The 18,167-nt window shown below is 44.4% G+C and overlaps 1 protein-coding gene across 1 annotated transcript; it reads left to right on the forward strand.

Annotated features, from left to right (window-relative positions):
* Window positions 1-834: 834 nt before the first annotated feature.
* Window positions 835-13,312, forward strand: LOC118078274 (putative P2Y purinoceptor 10). Its single transcript, XM_035102070.2, has 2 exons — window positions 835-929; window positions 10,468-13,312. The coding sequence occupies exons 1-2, from the start codon at window positions 925-927 to the stop codon at window positions 11,507-11,509; spliced, it is 1,047 nt and encodes a 348-aa protein (XP_034957961.1). The 5' UTR covers window positions 835-924; the 3' UTR covers window positions 11,510-13,312.
* The last annotated feature ends 4,855 nt before the right edge of the window (window positions 13,313-18,167 follow it).

Here is an 18,167-nt window from a genome sequence, read left to right on the forward strand (position 1 = left end):
CATGGAAATAAGGGGTGATCTGTGTTTAAGGGAAAAGTAGCTGAGAAAAGTAAGGAGGGAATGGAGGATGAAAATGTGTGAAGGTGAAAATGTGGTTTCAACAGGGATTGCAAAAAGAGGGAGGGGAGATTAAGAGCCTTGTGAATGGTGTCGAAGATGAAAGCTGGTCCATGAAAGGCCCTGAGGAATAGGAAGGGTGGGGGCTTCATGATTGTGCAACTTAATAGTTGTGATGCAATGGGGGGAAGAAGGTGCAGGAGGTAACCATGGGGTGGCTGTGTGCAAGGGAGCTGCACACAAGGAGAGGGGAGGCAAGGACATGGCGGTGAGAGTGGGTTCAGGTTCAGAGTGGGGCTGCAGAACAGAAGAGAGAAGTGGCTTCGGAAATGGGGTTGGGAAGGTGGAAAGCAAGATTAGTAGCTGCATGGGGTGGGAAGGGAAGCTCTGGTGGTTAATGTGGGGAAATGGTGGGGGGTGAGTGGAGCAAGCAAGGGTGCAATGGTTTTTTTTGGGGGGATAAGCTGATGCATAAATGTGAAGAACTGGGTTTAAGATTGGGAAACTGAGAGAAACCAAGATTGATAAATTCACCCACCCCTACTCATTGGTTGCAAACAATAAATGTGGGCGGGTGGGTCTGTTGCTGTGAGAATCCGTCCCAGTCTTTGTTTGGTTACAGAAAACCAGCATAGCAACACTATGATTCAGACGGATGCTCTTGCATGTAAATAAGACTTCCGTGGTAGAAGTAGTACAGCCTTTTACTTCCTGTTGCATTAACCTGGCTGTAGAGTAGATAGCAAGTTCTACCTACTGTCTTCCTTTCTCCGTTTTAATCATACATGAAAGCAACAAGGTGCAACACTGCAACCAGAACGCTGAGTTTCCCAGAGGGCTTACTTTTGCTAATACTGGGACGTTCCAATGAGGTAAGGCTTTGGAATCATGCTGTAGGAAAGATCTCACCACACCACCCACTGTGAGTTTCAGGAGAATTGCTTCTGCCCAGCAAAAGATTGCTAAAAGGACATTTTTTGAAGCCAGACTCGAGAAGATAGGATCCAAACCAATGAGTTCAAATTACAGGGTGGGAAAATCTTTCAATTTTGGTTTCTCCAAGTTTCTCATTTTTCTGATGTGAAGTTCAGTTGTCGACATTGAAGTATGTGATTTTTTTTTTAAAAAAATACCGCCTCATGAAAATTCATTTTATTGCAAATTTCTAAAATTCACATTTTTCTTGCATCCAATTTTACCTAATGTGCACATTTTGGCAGAGCAAGTTCCCCAGATGTAATGCATTTTTTGTGTTATTTGCACTAATATATGCACTTCTGTGCACACTTTACCCTGGTATATACATTTTATATTTGCAGCTTGTCTGGAGAATGGCATTACAAAATTTGAATTTTGAAGGGTGGATATGTTTTGGTTCTCAGATTGTTTCAGAAAGTGCAAAATAAGTAGATTCATCTTTAAATGTAACAGAATAAAATTTCTCTCCAGTCTCTAGTTTTCACTAAACATATCTCTTGTTTAGTGTTTAGGCTCATCGGCAGTGTTAAAATTTCTTCAGAAGGTGATTAACATTCGCTGAAGGTTTTTCATCAGAGACTAGATATATACCTGTCAGGGATGCTGTAGCTGTGGGTTTCCTTTACCCTGGGGCAGGGGTAGATTATCTTATATTTGAGGTGACCTCCAACTCTATTCCCCAATGCAATGCATTTTCGTATGCTATTCTTACTAATATTGACATGTTTATGCACATTTCCCCATAAAATATGCATTTTTGTAAGCATTGCTTGCTTGGCAAATTGCATCACAAAATCTGGGTAATTGCATATTTCAATGGATAGCTGTGCTTCAGTTCACGTCTTGTTTTGGAAAGTGCAAAGTTGATAGATTTGGCTCCAAATGTGTACTGAACTGAATTTCTCCTCCATCCCTGCTGTTAATTGATTAGTTGTTTAATCATCTGCCTTTTAAACCACCAATTAGCTGCATAAGCTTGAATTGAATGCAACTTTAACATAGGTGACAGCCTGAGAAATGACCATGCTGGTGACAGTGTAAACTTCTCTTAGGTCTTAATAAAACAAAGATGCCACTCTGTGTTTGGAAAACCCTTCTACGACAATGTAACAGAGCAAAAGAGAATCCAAAGTGGTCCCTCCATCTGGTTTAAACTTCAGATCAGGGACTGGGAACCTTTGGCCCTCCAGATGTTGTTGGACTCCTTCAGACCCAGCCTGCAGGACCAATGGTCAGAGAGGGTTAGGTGAAGTGGCAACACCTAAAGCAGGCACCCCCAAACTCGGCCCTCCAGATGTTTTGGGACTACATCTCCCATCATTCCTAGCTAAGAGGATCAGTGGTCAGGGATGATGGGAATTGTAGTCCCAAAACATCTGGAGGGCCGAATTTGGGGATGCCTGACCTAGAGGGAGCACAGGTTACCCATTCCTGCTTTAGATGATGAATCTGCAAGATCTGCAGAAAACCTCTTTTTTTAACAACAGGAAATAATTGTTGATGCCTATCTGGTCCATTACCATGTGTGCTACATGGCTGGCTGAACATATAACCCTTGGACTCCCAAACTGAGACTGGACTGTTTTGATTTGAATCAGGAAAATAGGATGGAAGAGTCCATTTTCATCACCTAGAGTAGCTTCACATTCCTAATCCAAATTGCCTCTCCCCACTCTCCCACACCACTCATTTTAGTCCTAAAAAGAATGTTAGATCCAGTCTAGATCTCCCACATCCTTTTCATGGATTTCCCACAGCTGATTGAGTATGGTTGGCTTACAACAGTGGGCTTTCCTTCAATTAAAAGGTAAAGGGACCCCTGACCATTAGGTCCAGTTGTGACCGACTCTGGGGTTGCGCGCTCATCTCGCATTATTGGCCGAGGGAGCCGGCGTATAGCTTCCAGGTCATGTGGCCAGCATGACAAAGCCGCTTCTGGCAAACCAGAGCAGCACATGGAACGCCGTTTACCTTCCCGCTGTAGCGGTTCCTATTTATCTACTTGCATTTTGACGTGCTTTTGAACTGCTAGGTTGGCAGGAGCTGGGACCAAGCAACGGGAGCTCACCCCGTCACAGGGATTCGAACCGCCGACCTTCTGATCAGCAAGCCCTAGGCTCAGTGATTTAACCACAGCGCCACCTGGGTCCCACAGCGCCACCTGGGTCCCTTCCACCTGGGTTCCTTCCATTAGAGATATGCCAATTTACAATGCTAAGAGTCTTTCAGAAACAGCATAGAACAGCACAGTTCATGCTGTGATATTCATGGCTAGGTTGAAGGTTTTTGTGGGTGGGAAATATTAGCAAATGATTCTATTTTGTCTTCACTTTTATCAGCTATCTCACATTTTGCGAGATGAGCGCGCAACCCCAGAGTCGGTCACGACTGGACCTAATGGTCAGGGGTCCCTTTACCTTTACCTTTACACTGAGTACACATGCCATCTCCATCAATTATAAATTATTTAAATATCTGGGTATAATCTTCCAGGAAAGAGGTTCGTGGCAGTACCAGGTCAAAAACACCATTGCATGTCCAAAGATCTACCAAAGCTACCACAAGATTTTTCTATGGGAAAGGAGGCCAATATATTCCGGCAGCCTCCCAGGTTTTTGCTGCAAAAATATTAGCACAACTGACATATGGCTCACAGATTTACAGCTCTCTAAATCTTGATTCCTTAGAATCGTTTCAAACAAAGTTCTATCGTAGCCTGTTGGTGATCCCCTCCTGTGTGTCCAACATAGCGGTCCACCTGGAGGTCGAGCAAATCTCGGTCAGCGCCCGGATATGGATTCTAAAGATCCATTATTGGTTAAAACCTGTTGGGGGTTGGCACCCTTAACCCTTCTGGATCCCTACCAATCCAAATGGAAAGCCACACTGTACGAAAAGCTAGGAGACTTGGGATTCGCCCCACAGGCCTTGATAGCTGCAGGCTACGAGAAAGCAAGAGAAATAATCCGCCAACGAGTTTGGGATGTGGGACTGCAATGCCATGTGAGCGAGATGAATAAATACCCAGCCATAAAAGATAATAGGAGAGGATTTTCCCCAGCAAAGTATTTGTCAAAATTACAAATACCCAAATACAGATGGGCATTTACCCTTGTTAGATTTAATGTATTGCCATCTGCTTTACTGCAGGGAAGATTCACAGGTAAACCATCAATTATCATAACCCTCTAAATCTAAGAGGTCTGGGTCCTGCAGTTTGTGGATCAATTTTCACATTGAGAACAGTTTCTGGTTAAGTTCAATTCTCCACATTTCCGTATTAGCTTGCAAAGAAAAACACCCAAAACTTCCCCATGAAAATTCACCAGCATTTTATCTGGTGCAAATTTATCCTAATATAAACATTTTCAGACCAGACCTTAAAAATTATATTAGGATAAATTTACACCAGATAAAATGCTGGTGAATTTTCATGAGGAAGTTTTGGGTGTTTCTCTTTGCTAGCTGATGCGGAAATGTGGAGAATTGAACTTAACCAGGAACTATTCTCAATGTGAAAATGACTGAGGGCACCTCCCCATGCTTTTATGGCATAGATTTGTTGTCCAATTCATCTCATATCCATCCCTTATTACCCCCTCTCCCCGCCCTCAGCTGGCTACACCACAGTCCAAATTTCAATTATAAAAGTTGGTGAATGTAGGGAGTTGCCTTCTTGGCTTATAAAACTTCTTAAAGAGTGTGGTTTTGGAAAGGAGGGAGGGAGAAGACGTTGCAATCCATGCCAAACCTTGGGAAAGAGTGAGTAACTACCTAAATGAACATTATGTGCAGCTGCTTAAAGCAGCCTTCACTAGGTATGGAGGAGAGATTTGCTTCAGCTCGCATTTCAAGGTGAATCATCTGAATTTGCACTCTTTGAAACATTATCAGAACTAAAACACAGACATCCTTCAAAATTCACACTTCTCCTAGGTTTGCAATGCAATTCTCCAACCAAACAATATTTACAAAAATGCATTTTAGGTGACAGTGTGCATAAAATATATTCATGAAAGCAACAAACAAAACTGCATTATATGACTTTCAAAAAGTTTACATTAGTCAAAACAGCATGCACAAATATGGATATTAGGAGAAATATGCACAAAAGTGCTGATGGGTATTCTTTTTTAATTGCAAATGGCCGCATAAATTGGAACAGTAGGGTTTATGATTGGAAGACTGGGGAAAGGGAGAGCTTAGGGAACTGAAATGGGCAGATCCTTCCACCCCTAGCTGGTCCCCTATCCTGGTCCCAGGCACCAACCTCAACTGGCAAAAGTGCAAGAGGCATTGCTCCACCTCCCTTCCATGCTGCATCTGCTGCTGAGTGGGAGGTGTTCTGGCACGCGACATTGCTTCTTGTCTACCCCACCCCTGAGTGGAGAAGCTGAGTGAGCAGCAATACTTTGAAGAGTGTCCCAGCTCCCGTCAAATTTGGCAAGATCTGTGGTGTTTCTATGTGCCAGCTGCTACTTGGACCCCCCTTTGCAGAATGCACTGACTCCCACTGAGTTTGGCGAGAGTTGGATGCAGCAGCAGCAGAAATGGGGCGATGCACATGAAAGCCCAGGAGGCACCAATTCCCATTTCACCTCAGGTAGCGAGGGGGGACTGCCCTTGGGAGGGACTGCCCTTGATTATTCCTATCTGCCCCAGCAAGCACATGCTGGACTGAACTGGTGGAAGTTGTTGTTTGAAACTTATGGAGGACATCAGGTAACAAAGCAGGGTTAAAAGCTGCACAAGCTGAAAGATGAGGCAAGTTTGTTGTGAGCAGAAGCAATGGCTTTTCAGCCTTTAGAATAGGGGTGTGGAAACTGTGGCTCTCCAGATGTTGCTGTCCTCGAACTCCCCCAATCATTGGCCAAGTTTGCTGAGGCTGATAGGTGTTAGAGTTCAACATCAGAAGGGCCAGGGGTGTAGCCAGCATCAAAACTAGGGGGGGGAGCCATGGTCGTTCAGGGGCGGGGCCAAGGCACGGGAGGGACGGGGCCACGAAGTGGGAATGTGGGCGGGGCTACAGGGCCAGCGGGCCTGATGATATCGTGGCGGCGGCAGTGGCAGCGGCCACCTTGTGCTTCTGGGGCTGGCAGCGTTGGTGGCTACCCTGCTTGGCTGGAGAGGACGGGAGGGTCGGGCAGGCGAGAGGGGGTGACAGGGGGGGCAAGGGCAAGGCAAGGCACAGCCGCAGCCATGACGGCTCCGAGGCGTTGCTGCATATCAGCATAATATTTCAACCATGTGGTGGGTTCAAGCCCCACCTTAGGAAAAAATTCCTGCATTGCAGGGGGTTGGACTAGATGACCCTTGTGGTCCCTTCCGACAACAATTCTATGATTCTATTGATATATTACCATAGCATATGCATCATTCTGCTTTCTTGAATTGTCCTACTCCTAGGTATAGCAGCCAACTCCTAGAGGCCTAGGTGCCTCCCCCCCAAAAAAAATTACTGGTAAATACCGTATTTGAAAGTCATCCCCCCATGTTGATGGGCTTTCTATGTGGGGCTTATCTGCCCCCCGTATTTTATTAAGGATGGAAGAGGGAGGGAAGGAAGAAATAGAGAGAGGGATAACTCATATTTGTGGGTGTCTCTGGGTGACGCTGTGATGCTGGAATTATTATTATTATTATTATTATTATTATTATTATTATTATTTCAATTCTTCCCATTTCTTGTTTTCTTAAATACCATTCTCCATATTTCTGTATCAGGTTATGAATTTTCATTTAAAATCTCATGAAAATTCAGCAGCAATTTAGTGTGAATTTTTCCTAATAAATTCATATTTGTCTGCAGCTTTGACTAATGAACATATTTTTGCAAGCAGTGCTCCCTTACAGAATACATTTTTGTATATTATTTTCACTAACATATGCATTTGAATGCCCACTTTCTCTTGACACAAGCATTTGAAAAACAATAGCTTTTGTTGGTTAGAGAACTGCATTGTGAAGTGTATATAAGTGTAATTTTCAAAGGATGGTTGTGTTTCAGTTCTCATGTTGTTTCATAACGTGATAATTTGATAAATTCAAATATGCAAACTGAATGGAAATTCTCTCCTGTGCCTACGCTGAAGTAAAGTCCCCAGATTTCAATGAAATTACTTCCAAGTAAGCATGCATAAGATCTGCAGAATTTTCAATAAACTGGGGTCAATGGAAAGGAAGTGGATTTTTAAAAAAACAAAACAACAATACAGTGGTACCTTGGGTTACAGATGCTTCAGGTTACAGACACTTCAGGTTACAGACCCTGCTAACCCAGAAATAGTACCTCGGGTTAAGAACTTTGCTTCAGGATGAGAACAGAAATTGTGCTCCGGCGGGACGGCAGCAGCAGGAGGCCCCATTAGCTAAAGTGGTACCTCAGGTTAAGAACAGTTTCAGGTTAAAAACGAAGCTCCAGAACGAATTACGTTCTTAACCCAAGGTACCACTGTACCACCACACAACAACAAAACAACACCTCCACACAAACTGACATACATTTTTCTGGCCCACTGGCATTTTTGCCACCAGGGGGAACTATTGTGGGCACCATGCAGATGCCACAACAGTATGCACACCGCAACCACATGTGCACCACAATCTCTCTCTCTCCCACCCCAAAAAACTCCCCCCCCCAAAAAATTAGGTTTCATAAATGTGTTTTAGCTACTACTAGAGAGTAAATTCAACTGAGCTAAAAGGTCTTATTTCTAAGAACACTTAGAAATAAGTGCTGTCATTGTTGGAATCCAGTTAAAGCCTAATTCTTGTGGAAAACCCAAAGCGGAAGAGACAGGCAGGAGACCCTATTCTTCAAGGCACATGGTCCAGATATGACCTATTTCTGCCAGTGTACAGAAAAAGCTACTAGTGCTGTTTGTCATTGGTATGAGCTTTCGTAGGCAATGACAAACTTAGTTGGTCCCTAAGGTGCTACTGGAAGGATTTTTTAAAATTTTGTTTCGACTACTGCAGATCAACACGGCTACCTACCTGTAACTACAAGTGCTGTGTTTACTGTTTTAAGACCTACACCCACTTACTGGAGAAAGGAAGCCACAGACTGAGGAAGCTCTTAAAAAACAACCTGTACAAACAAAGTTGGTCCACAGTGCAGAGAGTCTGTTTGACAATTTACAGGAAGGCTGCCTAATAAATCCAAAAACCATGGAACAGCTTATGGTTTTCTTAGCAGAGAGAGGCGCAGAGAAAAACAGGTGCTGTGGCCACTTGTTAATGTTCCTAAACCTATACATTTTCTCCACTCTGTGGGCACTCAGTTTAAACATGCATACTTATCTGAAGGCATGTGATAAGGCAGGAGCAACCACCCTGTGCTCCTGCAGATATTGTTGGACTTCAACTCCCATCAGCTTAGACAAGCATGACCCATGGTCAGAGATGGTGGAATTTGTGGTCCCCAACAACACCTGTGCTAAAGTCATCGTTGATATGCCCATCCTTCTGACATTTAAAGTGGAGGGAAGGGGTATGGATAATAGAAAAAGGAATGCATAGGTAGGAAGTGGGAAATCCTCCTCTGCCCCTCAACACATCCTACTATAGAGCGTTGCTCCAAGCACTCCTCTCCCTTCTCAACTCCCTTCTCAACCTACTGGAATTGAATGAGGACTGGGGGGAAAGTACCTAAATTCTAGGTCCTAGAACAATGAACTGTGTGGAGATGAGTTGTTAGTGAGCATGGGGATCAATGTACTTCTTCCATCTGCTCCTTTTCAGTTAAAACAACAGTAGGGAACCTGCAGCCTTAATTAGCCCCTCTAGGGCTCCTTGTTTGGCTTGGCTGGTCATTTTTTAAAAGCCACACCAAACTTCCCTATACCTGACATCATATATGGAATCAGATATGAAGCAAGTGAAGATGTGGTTGGGCTGCAGATGTTTTGCAATCAGCCAAACATCAGCACCTGCATAATTCTGTGCAAAGCCCTACACAGAGCATTTTGCAAGTCCTAATAACGACCAGCTGGTTGTTAGTGGTTGCAAAAGCTATGTGCAATGCTCTTTGCAAGCAGCAAGCAGTTGACCATTAAGGTTGGCACAGTGTCATATGTGACTCTTTCCCAAGCCCTAACAACCAGCTGATTGCCCACCTGTAGGCAGCTGATGCATGCTATTATGACATCAGGTGATAGACAGGAGGGCGAACCGGCCCATCTGTTGAACTTGGCCTGTGCAGGCTAGTGAAGGTAAGGATCTGGCCCACAGGCCAGCTACAGTTCATATCTGTGCTAAAGAAAGCCCCTCCTACCTCACTTCATTTCATAGGTGAACAGGCTGAATGCCCAGAAAGAAACAAGGGTCAGCAGCGTCAGCCCAAGACATGCTGCCAAATGTACACAATTCCATGTGCTGAAGCTGACCAGACCGGCAAGTGAATCTTCCTTCAGCACTGGCACTTAGACAGCACCCTCCACACCACACCTGGGGACATGAGGCTAACTTTGGGGGTGCAGTGCCTGCCACAAGGCACACACAGCTCCATCCCCACCCCTGCACCTGCCACCTGCACCTGCCACCCGAGGCAGCTTCTTCATTCTGCCTAAATGGTAGGGCCAATCCTGTGTCAGCCACTGACACAACTACTTTGCCAGCAACCTACATGGGCTATTGATCTTCTGCGCCAACCCAAATTACATTAGAAGCACTGATTTAATTCTCTAAGGATGGAGAAAACCCAGAGTCCTTTTGTAAACTTCATTAAGCTTTATTTTCTCCAGAGACATTTTCATGTAAAATTGAAGCTGGAAATCAGTTGTTGTTGTGTGTGTTTTACTGAATTTCTGAGTGACTTAATGAAAACATGTGAACACACCACTAGGTGAGGATTCAAAGGAAAAGTGATGAAAGTGACTAAGAGGGAATGAGTTGAGCAATTGTAGGAGACAATAGCTGAGAATTGGTTATGTGCAAGAGTTATTTTGGAAACAGATCAGGAATCAGCTGTGTTTTTGTTTACAGTGCAGATAGGATTTGCAGCAATATATAGGGGTGAGTAAAATTGCAGCAATATCTAGGGACGCCCCTCCCATTTTACCAATATATTCTCAGGTTACCCCACCATTAAAAACAGACTTTCATTGGTCCTTTCTGTGTGAATCTGCAAGGGAGGGGGCACATGTACTGCCAGCCATTTTGCTGCAGAATTCTGCACTAACTGCAGCTTCTGAGTCAAGTACAAGGGAATCCCCACATAAAGTTCATTGCAGTAATTCAATCTTAAATAAACCAATGCATGGTCTACTGTGGTCAAACTTTCCCTGGTCAGTATGACCAAGTCTGGGGCCAATGCTTTTTAAAGCATTGTAAAGTAAAGCAAAGACAATAACCATGTCTTTTCGCAATAATGAAAACAGGAAATCTTACACTACTTGTTTTTGCTTCTTGTTTTGTTTTGTTTTTAAACAGGGTAAATATTTCCAAAGAAGTACCCCTTTCATCTCACTTTGCCTCTAATGGGAGTGCAGCTGTGCTGCTGCTGCAGAGCATTAGTGCAACAGACAATTGCACAGAACCCAGAAAAGAGTTCCAGCATTCCCTTTATGCAGTGACATACACCATCGTCTTCATCCCAGGCCTCCTGACCAACAGCATGGCCCTGTGGATTTTATGCCGCTTCATCAGCAAGGAAAACAAAAACATCATCTTCATGGTTAATTTGGCCACTGCTGACCTCATTCAAGTCCTTTCCTTGCCTCTGCGGATATATTATTACATCAACTACAAGTGGCCATTTGGAACCTTCCTCTGCCAGCTCTGCTTCTATCTGAAGTATCTTAACATGTATGCCAGCATTTGCTTCCTTACGTGCATCAGCGTTCAAAGGTACCTCTTCCTTCTCCATCCATTCAGGGCCAAAGGGTGGAAACGGAGGTACGACATGGCCATATGTGTTGCTGTGTGGATCTTTGTTGGAGCTGCTTGCTTGCCGTTTCCATTGATGAGAAGTTCGAACAGCAATGATACTTGCTTTACCGACCTTGGTGTCAAGAAAATAGGCAGCCAGGCCAGCTCAGTCTTGTTGATGCTGGTGGCTGAAATTGTTGGGTTTTTGACCCCTCTCGTCACCATTGTCTACTGCACTTGGAAGACAAAAGCCTCCCTCCAAGAATGCCATATCCCTCTGCAAAACACTATCGAGAAGCAGAAGGCACTACGGATGGTTGCTATGTGTGCCATTGTCTTCTTCGTGTGTTTCACACCATATCACATTGTGTTTTTCTTCTTTATGATGGTGAAAGAGGACGTTATCAGAGACTGTGCCACACGCTGGTTTATCCTGCACCTGCACCCTTTCTGCTTAAGCCTTGCAAGTCTTAACTGTTGCTTAGATCCAGTCCTCTATTTCTTCACAACATCAGAATTCAAGGGTCAGGTGTCAAGACACAGCAGCTTGGCCATCAGGAGTCGTCTGATGAGCAGAGAAAGTGCTTCTTCTGTTAAGGAATGAAATAAGTTGGACTTCTAATCATTCAAGGAGTCATAGTCAGAAGCTGTATACAGCTGTATATGACTCGTCCATCTCGCTTAGTATCATCTTGTGCAGTCAGGATTCCACACCATGCAGTGACATAGCATGGGGAGGACAGAGGGATGGTTGCCCTGGGCTCAAAATTCTTAGGAGTGCACAATTTCAACACCCGGTGGTGCCTCAATGACCACTCACCACATCAAATGGGGGGGCGACCTTTGCGTGGTCGTGTGCAGCCCCCTGATCCCATAAGGTGACTCCATGGTAGTTTGGAGCTGGCACTACCTTCCCAGGCAGGATACCTGGGGTCTCCGCCTACCCCAGCCAAGCGTCCAATCCTGCCTGGGGAGGTATCGCCAGGGGACTGGCCAGGTAAGGGGAGGGATTTTCCAGCTCACACAATAGAATTTGAAGCTTACATCTTACAAAACTTGACAGCATAATTTCTACAGGCATGTCCCCAGTATGTGAAAAGCGTGAGTGGGGCTATGATGATGGGGACACTCTGCCTCACTTAACTTATTGTTAACTAGATGGCCCTGCCACATGTTGCTGTGGCTCATCCCTGTGATTTCCCCCACCCTGTGACGAACCATGACGTATCCTGCCCCCTCCTCCCCCACCCCCAGCTTATCCCTGTGATTCCCCCCTCTCTGTCCCAACCCATGACGTATCACACCCCCTTCTCCCCCCACCCCTGGCTCACCCCTGTGCCTGGTCCCATCATATCCTGACCTATCCCATCCCATCCCCCCAACCCCAACCAGGTGAGTCAGTACCTCCATTTGGCCTAGTCTGTAAAGGCTTCAGCCTAGTATGTAAACGGGAGCCAAGGTGCAGTTGAGAGGGAAGGTTTTTATAGGTGTAACACCAGTGTAGCCGCCGCTAGAGGGCGCTGGTTTGTAACCTGGTTCTTTTCCCAGCATGCACTTTGGGCTGAGTGGTGCATCCTGGAACAGGGTTTTTTGGGGGTTTTACGTGGCGAAGGTGTGACATCTGTCTTAGCAAACTTTCCTATATCCTTCGGACATTCACATGTGATGTTGTGTCAAAATTTCACCTCAATCGGTCAAGCGGTTTTGGTGAAAAGTGGAAACACACCCACACGTCCTTTTTCCATTTTTATATATGTAGATGGTATAAGGAAAAACAGCCAAGTAGGGTTTTTGTCAATCAAAGAACACAAGAACTGTCTAAAGACAAAGCTGTCTTTATAGTGACTCAAACCGCAGGTTCATTCAGCCCGCTGTCTCAAGCAGGAATCTGTATTCACACTCAAACCTGGAGATGCCAGTGACTGAACATACGTTCTGCTACTCAGCTATGATGCTTTCTCTGATAAAGCAAGATAGAACACTAGCTCAGTATCATCAACGATGACTCGCAGCAGCTTTCCAGGATAACAGGCAGAGTTCTCTCTTATTCCTACCCGGAGAGCTCAGGGATTTATCATGGGGTTTTCTGTATGCAAAGCTGAGGCTCCACCACTGGGCTGCAGCCCATCACCTGCTAACCCCTATACAGCAGCTTCTGCAGTTCTGTGTGTGAGACTAGCTCAGCTAATAAAGCAAAGCATGAGACTCTTAATTTCAGGGTTGTGGGTTTGAGCCCCACATTGGGCAAAATATCCAATTCTATGATCCTATAATACTGTGACATTTGGAATATAAACAAAGAAATAAGGTAGACACCTAGTTAAAAAAAGTATGCCAGCCAAGGATATGCCCCTTTCCTCAGAAGCAAATCCTACTGATTTCCATTGGGAATGTTCCCTTTGAACTATATGCATTTTATTTGTAGATTCTTTTATTATATCTGCATAAATGTGTACATAAATATGTACGTACATGAATAAAACAATAGTTTTAAAGAAAAAAGGCAAGAGCACTGTGTTCTCTCACCATTCAACAAAAACATAAGCCTTATTTCGCCATCCTCTCAACACCCCAAGGATTGCTATGATGGGGAGGAAGGACATGGATTGCTATTTCTGCCTCATTCCCTGCCCATGTCATATCCCTTTTATGTTTTTGTTTGTTTGGTTGTTGAATTTATATACAGTCACACCTCATGTTACGTTTGCGTCATGATACGTTTTTTCAGGTTGCGTCCCGCGGTGACCTGGAAGTACCGGAAAGGGTGCATGCCCAGTAGCGCTAAATCACACTTCGCACATGCACAAAAGCGCAAAAGCACCTGCGCACATACAGCACTTCAGGTTGTGGGCTTTTCACGCTGTGAATGGGCCTCCAGAATGGATCCCGTTCGCAACCAGAGGTACCACTGTACTGCCCTATACCCGGAGGTCTCAGGGTTGTTCACAGAAAATATAAACATAAAAACTACAATATATATAATCAAAATAAAAACAACAACCCAGTAACACCCCTCTCCCCCCAAAATCCTCCACATTTTAAAAGGACAAAGGATGTCAGTCAAATCAACCAAAGGCCTGGTTAAAAAGGAACGTTTTTGCCTGGTAGTCACATCAGAGCCCGCACTGTGGGTGCTGAGCACCCACAAAAAAAAATTAGGTGCCTGGGTCCCCAGGGCCCCCTATAGTTGGCACCTATGCCCACAACAGCCAATATATCCTTCACTTGCTGAAACAGAGGCTTCACTTGCTGAAACTCAACACAACTGGGAGACGTGTGAGAGCCCTGCCTTCCCTAATTTGATTGTGTTTTGATTTTGAATAACTTGGTATGCTGCCTTGAGGACAGCGTATACAATAAATACCTTTTTATAATAAATTGAGACCAAGTAACAACTGTGAAAGTCACACAGATCTCACATGAGATCGTGGCCCTGAAAGACATGAGTCCCCGTTTACCTCTGGGATATGTTGGAGGGTATGATATAGCAAAACATTTTGATTCCACCTCCCTCATCACTTTTTTATTCTATGAGGGCACCTGAAGAAGTCCAATCATAAGGAAAATGTGCTGGATCAGGCTAATGGTGCCTCTGGTCCAGCATCCTGTTCTCATACTGGCCAACCAGATGCCTATGGCAAACTTGCAAGCAGAACCTTCCAGCTTGTGATTCTCAGCAACTGGTATTCAGAGGCGTACTGCCTCTGACAGTGGAGGAAGTACTTAGTACAGTAGTTGTGATTAGTAGCTGCTGGTAGCCTCATGTGCCATGAATTTGTTGGTAGCCGTCCAAGTTGGTAGCAATCACTGCCTCTTGTGGGAACAAATTCCATAGCTTAGCTATGCACTGTGTGAAGAAGTACTTCCTTTTGTCTGTCCTCAGGCTTCCAAGATTCATCTTCACTGGATGTCCCTAAGTTCCAGTGTTAAGAGAGAGATACTTTTCTCTATCCCCTTTCTCCACACAATGTAAAATTAATTACCTCTATCATGCCTCCGTCTGTCTGTCTGTCTGTCTATCTATCTATCTATCTATCTATCTATCTGACTGTCAGTTAGGCTGTCTTGTATCTTTCTGTCCATCTGTCCACCCACCTCCCCACCCACATACAAACAATATGTGAGGAAGTCCACATGCATTATGAATCCATAATGCGTTGCACAGGGCTTCCCCTTCCCCTTCTGTTACTTTTCTTTCTTTCCTCTCAGAAGGCGTGGGCATACTCCTTTTACATTCAGGTGCATCCTGTCAGTTATTTTTAACGGTTGATGGTTGACAGGGTACAGTTGTTTTTCCGCCTACACACTTTTTTTAAAAAGTCTGATTATCTACATTACATACTCTAACCAGAACAATGGTTTTTTTGAACAGTGCCAGAGGTTTGTACAATAGTCAGTCTCCCAACAAGACTGCTAATATTGACCAAGGAGAAGGGATTGTGAAAACTCTTGATTTAAGGAATGTTTTACAAACCATGGTTACTACATATGCCTTTAGGGATAAATGATATTTCAGAAGATCAAGACTCATAAAATGACAGAGGTCACATCCACACCACACACTTAAAGTGTATTTAAAGCACATGGCTTCCCCCAAAGAAGCTTGGTCTTTTAAAAATATTGTTTTTGTTTTGTTTTTTTAATCACCTCTCTCTTAAAAGAAAATCAGCGCACCAATCTCAGGTAGCCAGTCATTCCATTTGCCACTTTTCAACTGAAACCCAAAGAATTATGCCATGAAGCAATCTTTTCCTTAATGGGACCTTTTCGGGATCAGGAAGTGTGGGCAGCTGGGGAGGCAGCAGACTGCGGAGATTAATGAAATGAGAAAAAAACCTACCCCACTCACAGCTCAGGCAAGCTCAACCACACAGCCACTGTGATTCTAAAGAAATAATAAAATATCCAGAGAATGAGGCATAAAAAGCACCCCCTTTTAAATGCAGTGCAGTCTTGAAAAGTTTCCATCCTCTTCACAAAAGGGGATGGAAACTTTTCTAGGCTGCATTTAATTTCATCGCTGTCTCAGTGTAACCAAAATAAAAAAATTCCTTCAGTAGCACCTTAAAGACCAACTAAGTTTTTATTTTGGTATGAGCTTTCGTGTGCATGCACACTTCTTCAGATACTTTCTTCAGAGCACATGAAAGCTCATACCAAAATAAAAACTTAGTTGGTCTTTAAGGTGCTACTGAAGGAATTTTTTTATTTTGCTTCGACTCAGACCAACACGGCTACCTACCTGTAATCAGTGTAACCAGATGCACAAGAGCAGCATCCTGGAGTCCTAGAGCAGGGGGAAGGGAACTCCCCCCCCCCAGCCCAAGGGATTGTATTTTTTTACTGAGCAACCATCTGAGAGCCACATGCTAGGGTTGGGCAGGGCCAGAGCAAAAGCGGGCACAGCAAATATGTGAATTTTACCTTTGCACACTAGCAGTGGTGGCTGGTGCCCATTGAGACTGGTAGGGCAGAAGACAGGGAGCCCGATAGTAGCTGAAGCCAGAGTCAAAGATAAGCAGAGCCAACTTGCAATAGTTTTCTCCCCATCCTCCTCCTCCCTGCTGAGTTGTAGGGCCACACCAAGACTAAGGAGGTGGAAGCTTATAGGTAGTGCCACCTCCTGGGCTGGTTGTCAGTAAGAAAGCTAATTTCTAAACATCCTTGTAAACTCCTCTGTACCTTCCAATGCAGCAAGGAAGAAGCATTATCAGAGTTCAAGGACTCATTCCAACTAGGGTAAATGTTCAAGGAAAGTGCAAAGCAGGGTCATTAAGGGGATTTGAAGGGGGAGCCTGGGAAGACTCCCAAAGGCCAGATTGAAAGGCTTGGGGGGGGCCACACTTGGCTTCCAGCCCTGAGGATCCTCACTCCTGTCCTAGAACATCACTCTCAGTGTAGTTTTTGGGAAGTAGGTGGTGCTGGAGAGATAAACTATCCAGGGTGTGTCTGTGATAGCACTAAAATGCATTCCGCACATTGCCTTTCCCATTCTTGTAATACACATAGCTGCCGTCTCCCATTTTCCCCGGGAAATCCCCGTTTTCCCAGCTGTTCCTAGCTGAAAAAACAGATTTTTTTTGTTTTCCCCAGGTTTATTCTGGCGTGGCGGCCATTTTGGACCTGGGCGGAGCATGCTCAGAAGCAACTTTTGATGCTGCTCTGCCCAGTTCCAAAATGGCTGCAGTGCGACTTCTGGCGCGGTGGCCATTTTGGAACTGGGCAAAGCAGCATCAAAAGTCACTTCTGAGCATGCTCCGCCCAGTTCCAAAATGGCGGCAGCGCTACTTCCAGCATGCTATTTCCGGCCTGGTCCCTTATTTCTCTGACGGCAACTTGGCAGGTATGGTAATACAGTGTATAAAATGCAGTCAATTTCCCTGTTTGCTCTGTTTGCTCTTCTCCAAAATGTGGCCCAAGGTCTGGGAGGAGGTATAGTTTACTGCACAGACCAATAATATTGTTGCTGCCTTAACAAAGCTACTGCCATCTAGTGGTATGTGGTACACAGTTCTGGGCAATGTGCTCATGCAAATTTGCACATTTATATGTTGCCAATATATTATGTCCTAAGTACATAATACAGTGGTGCCTCGACTTACGGATTTAATCATAAGTCATAAGTCGAAAAGCGCCATTGGAAACGCGATTTCCCATAGGAATGCATTGGAAACGGAAAAATTTGTAAGTCGAAGCAACCCCATCTAAAAAATTGTAAGTCGAAAAAACTTTATCTAAAACTGCCGGTTTCCGTTCAGATGTCGAGAAATTTGTAAGCGTGTGGCCATTTGCCCCATTCGTAAGTCGAAAAATTCAGTTGTCGAGTCGTTCGTAAGTCGAGGTACCACTGTACAGATGCAACATTCAGATTGAACAAAAGAAAAGCTAATATGTGTAACTGTTTTTCTATCAGATACAAGGAAGAGCCATACTGAGTTCAGTGGTAGAACATCTGCTTCACATGCGAAAGGTTCAATCACTGGCATCTCCAGGTAGGGCTGGTAGTGTTCCCGAGCCAAAACACCCAAAAGTTGGAATATTCAAAGGGGGAAGGCAAGAGAAAATTGAATCTGTTGGTTTGGGTTTCTCTCAGTTTGAGTTCAGTTCTCCATATTCCTTCATCAGATTGCACCCCCCCCCAAAGAGTATTCATGAATATTCATCAGTATTTTAGTGTGAATTTCCTATGTATGCAACTTTGCCTAATATGTATAATTTTGCAAAGCATTTTCACCCAATGCAATAACTTTTTGAATTTTTAT

The sequence above is a fragment of the Zootoca vivipara genome, chromosome Z, assembly GCF_963506605.1.
Source record: "Zootoca vivipara chromosome Z, rZooViv1.1, whole genome shotgun sequence".
NCBI classification, from domain to species: domain Eukaryota; kingdom Metazoa; phylum Chordata; class Lepidosauria; order Squamata; family Lacertidae; genus Zootoca; species Zootoca vivipara.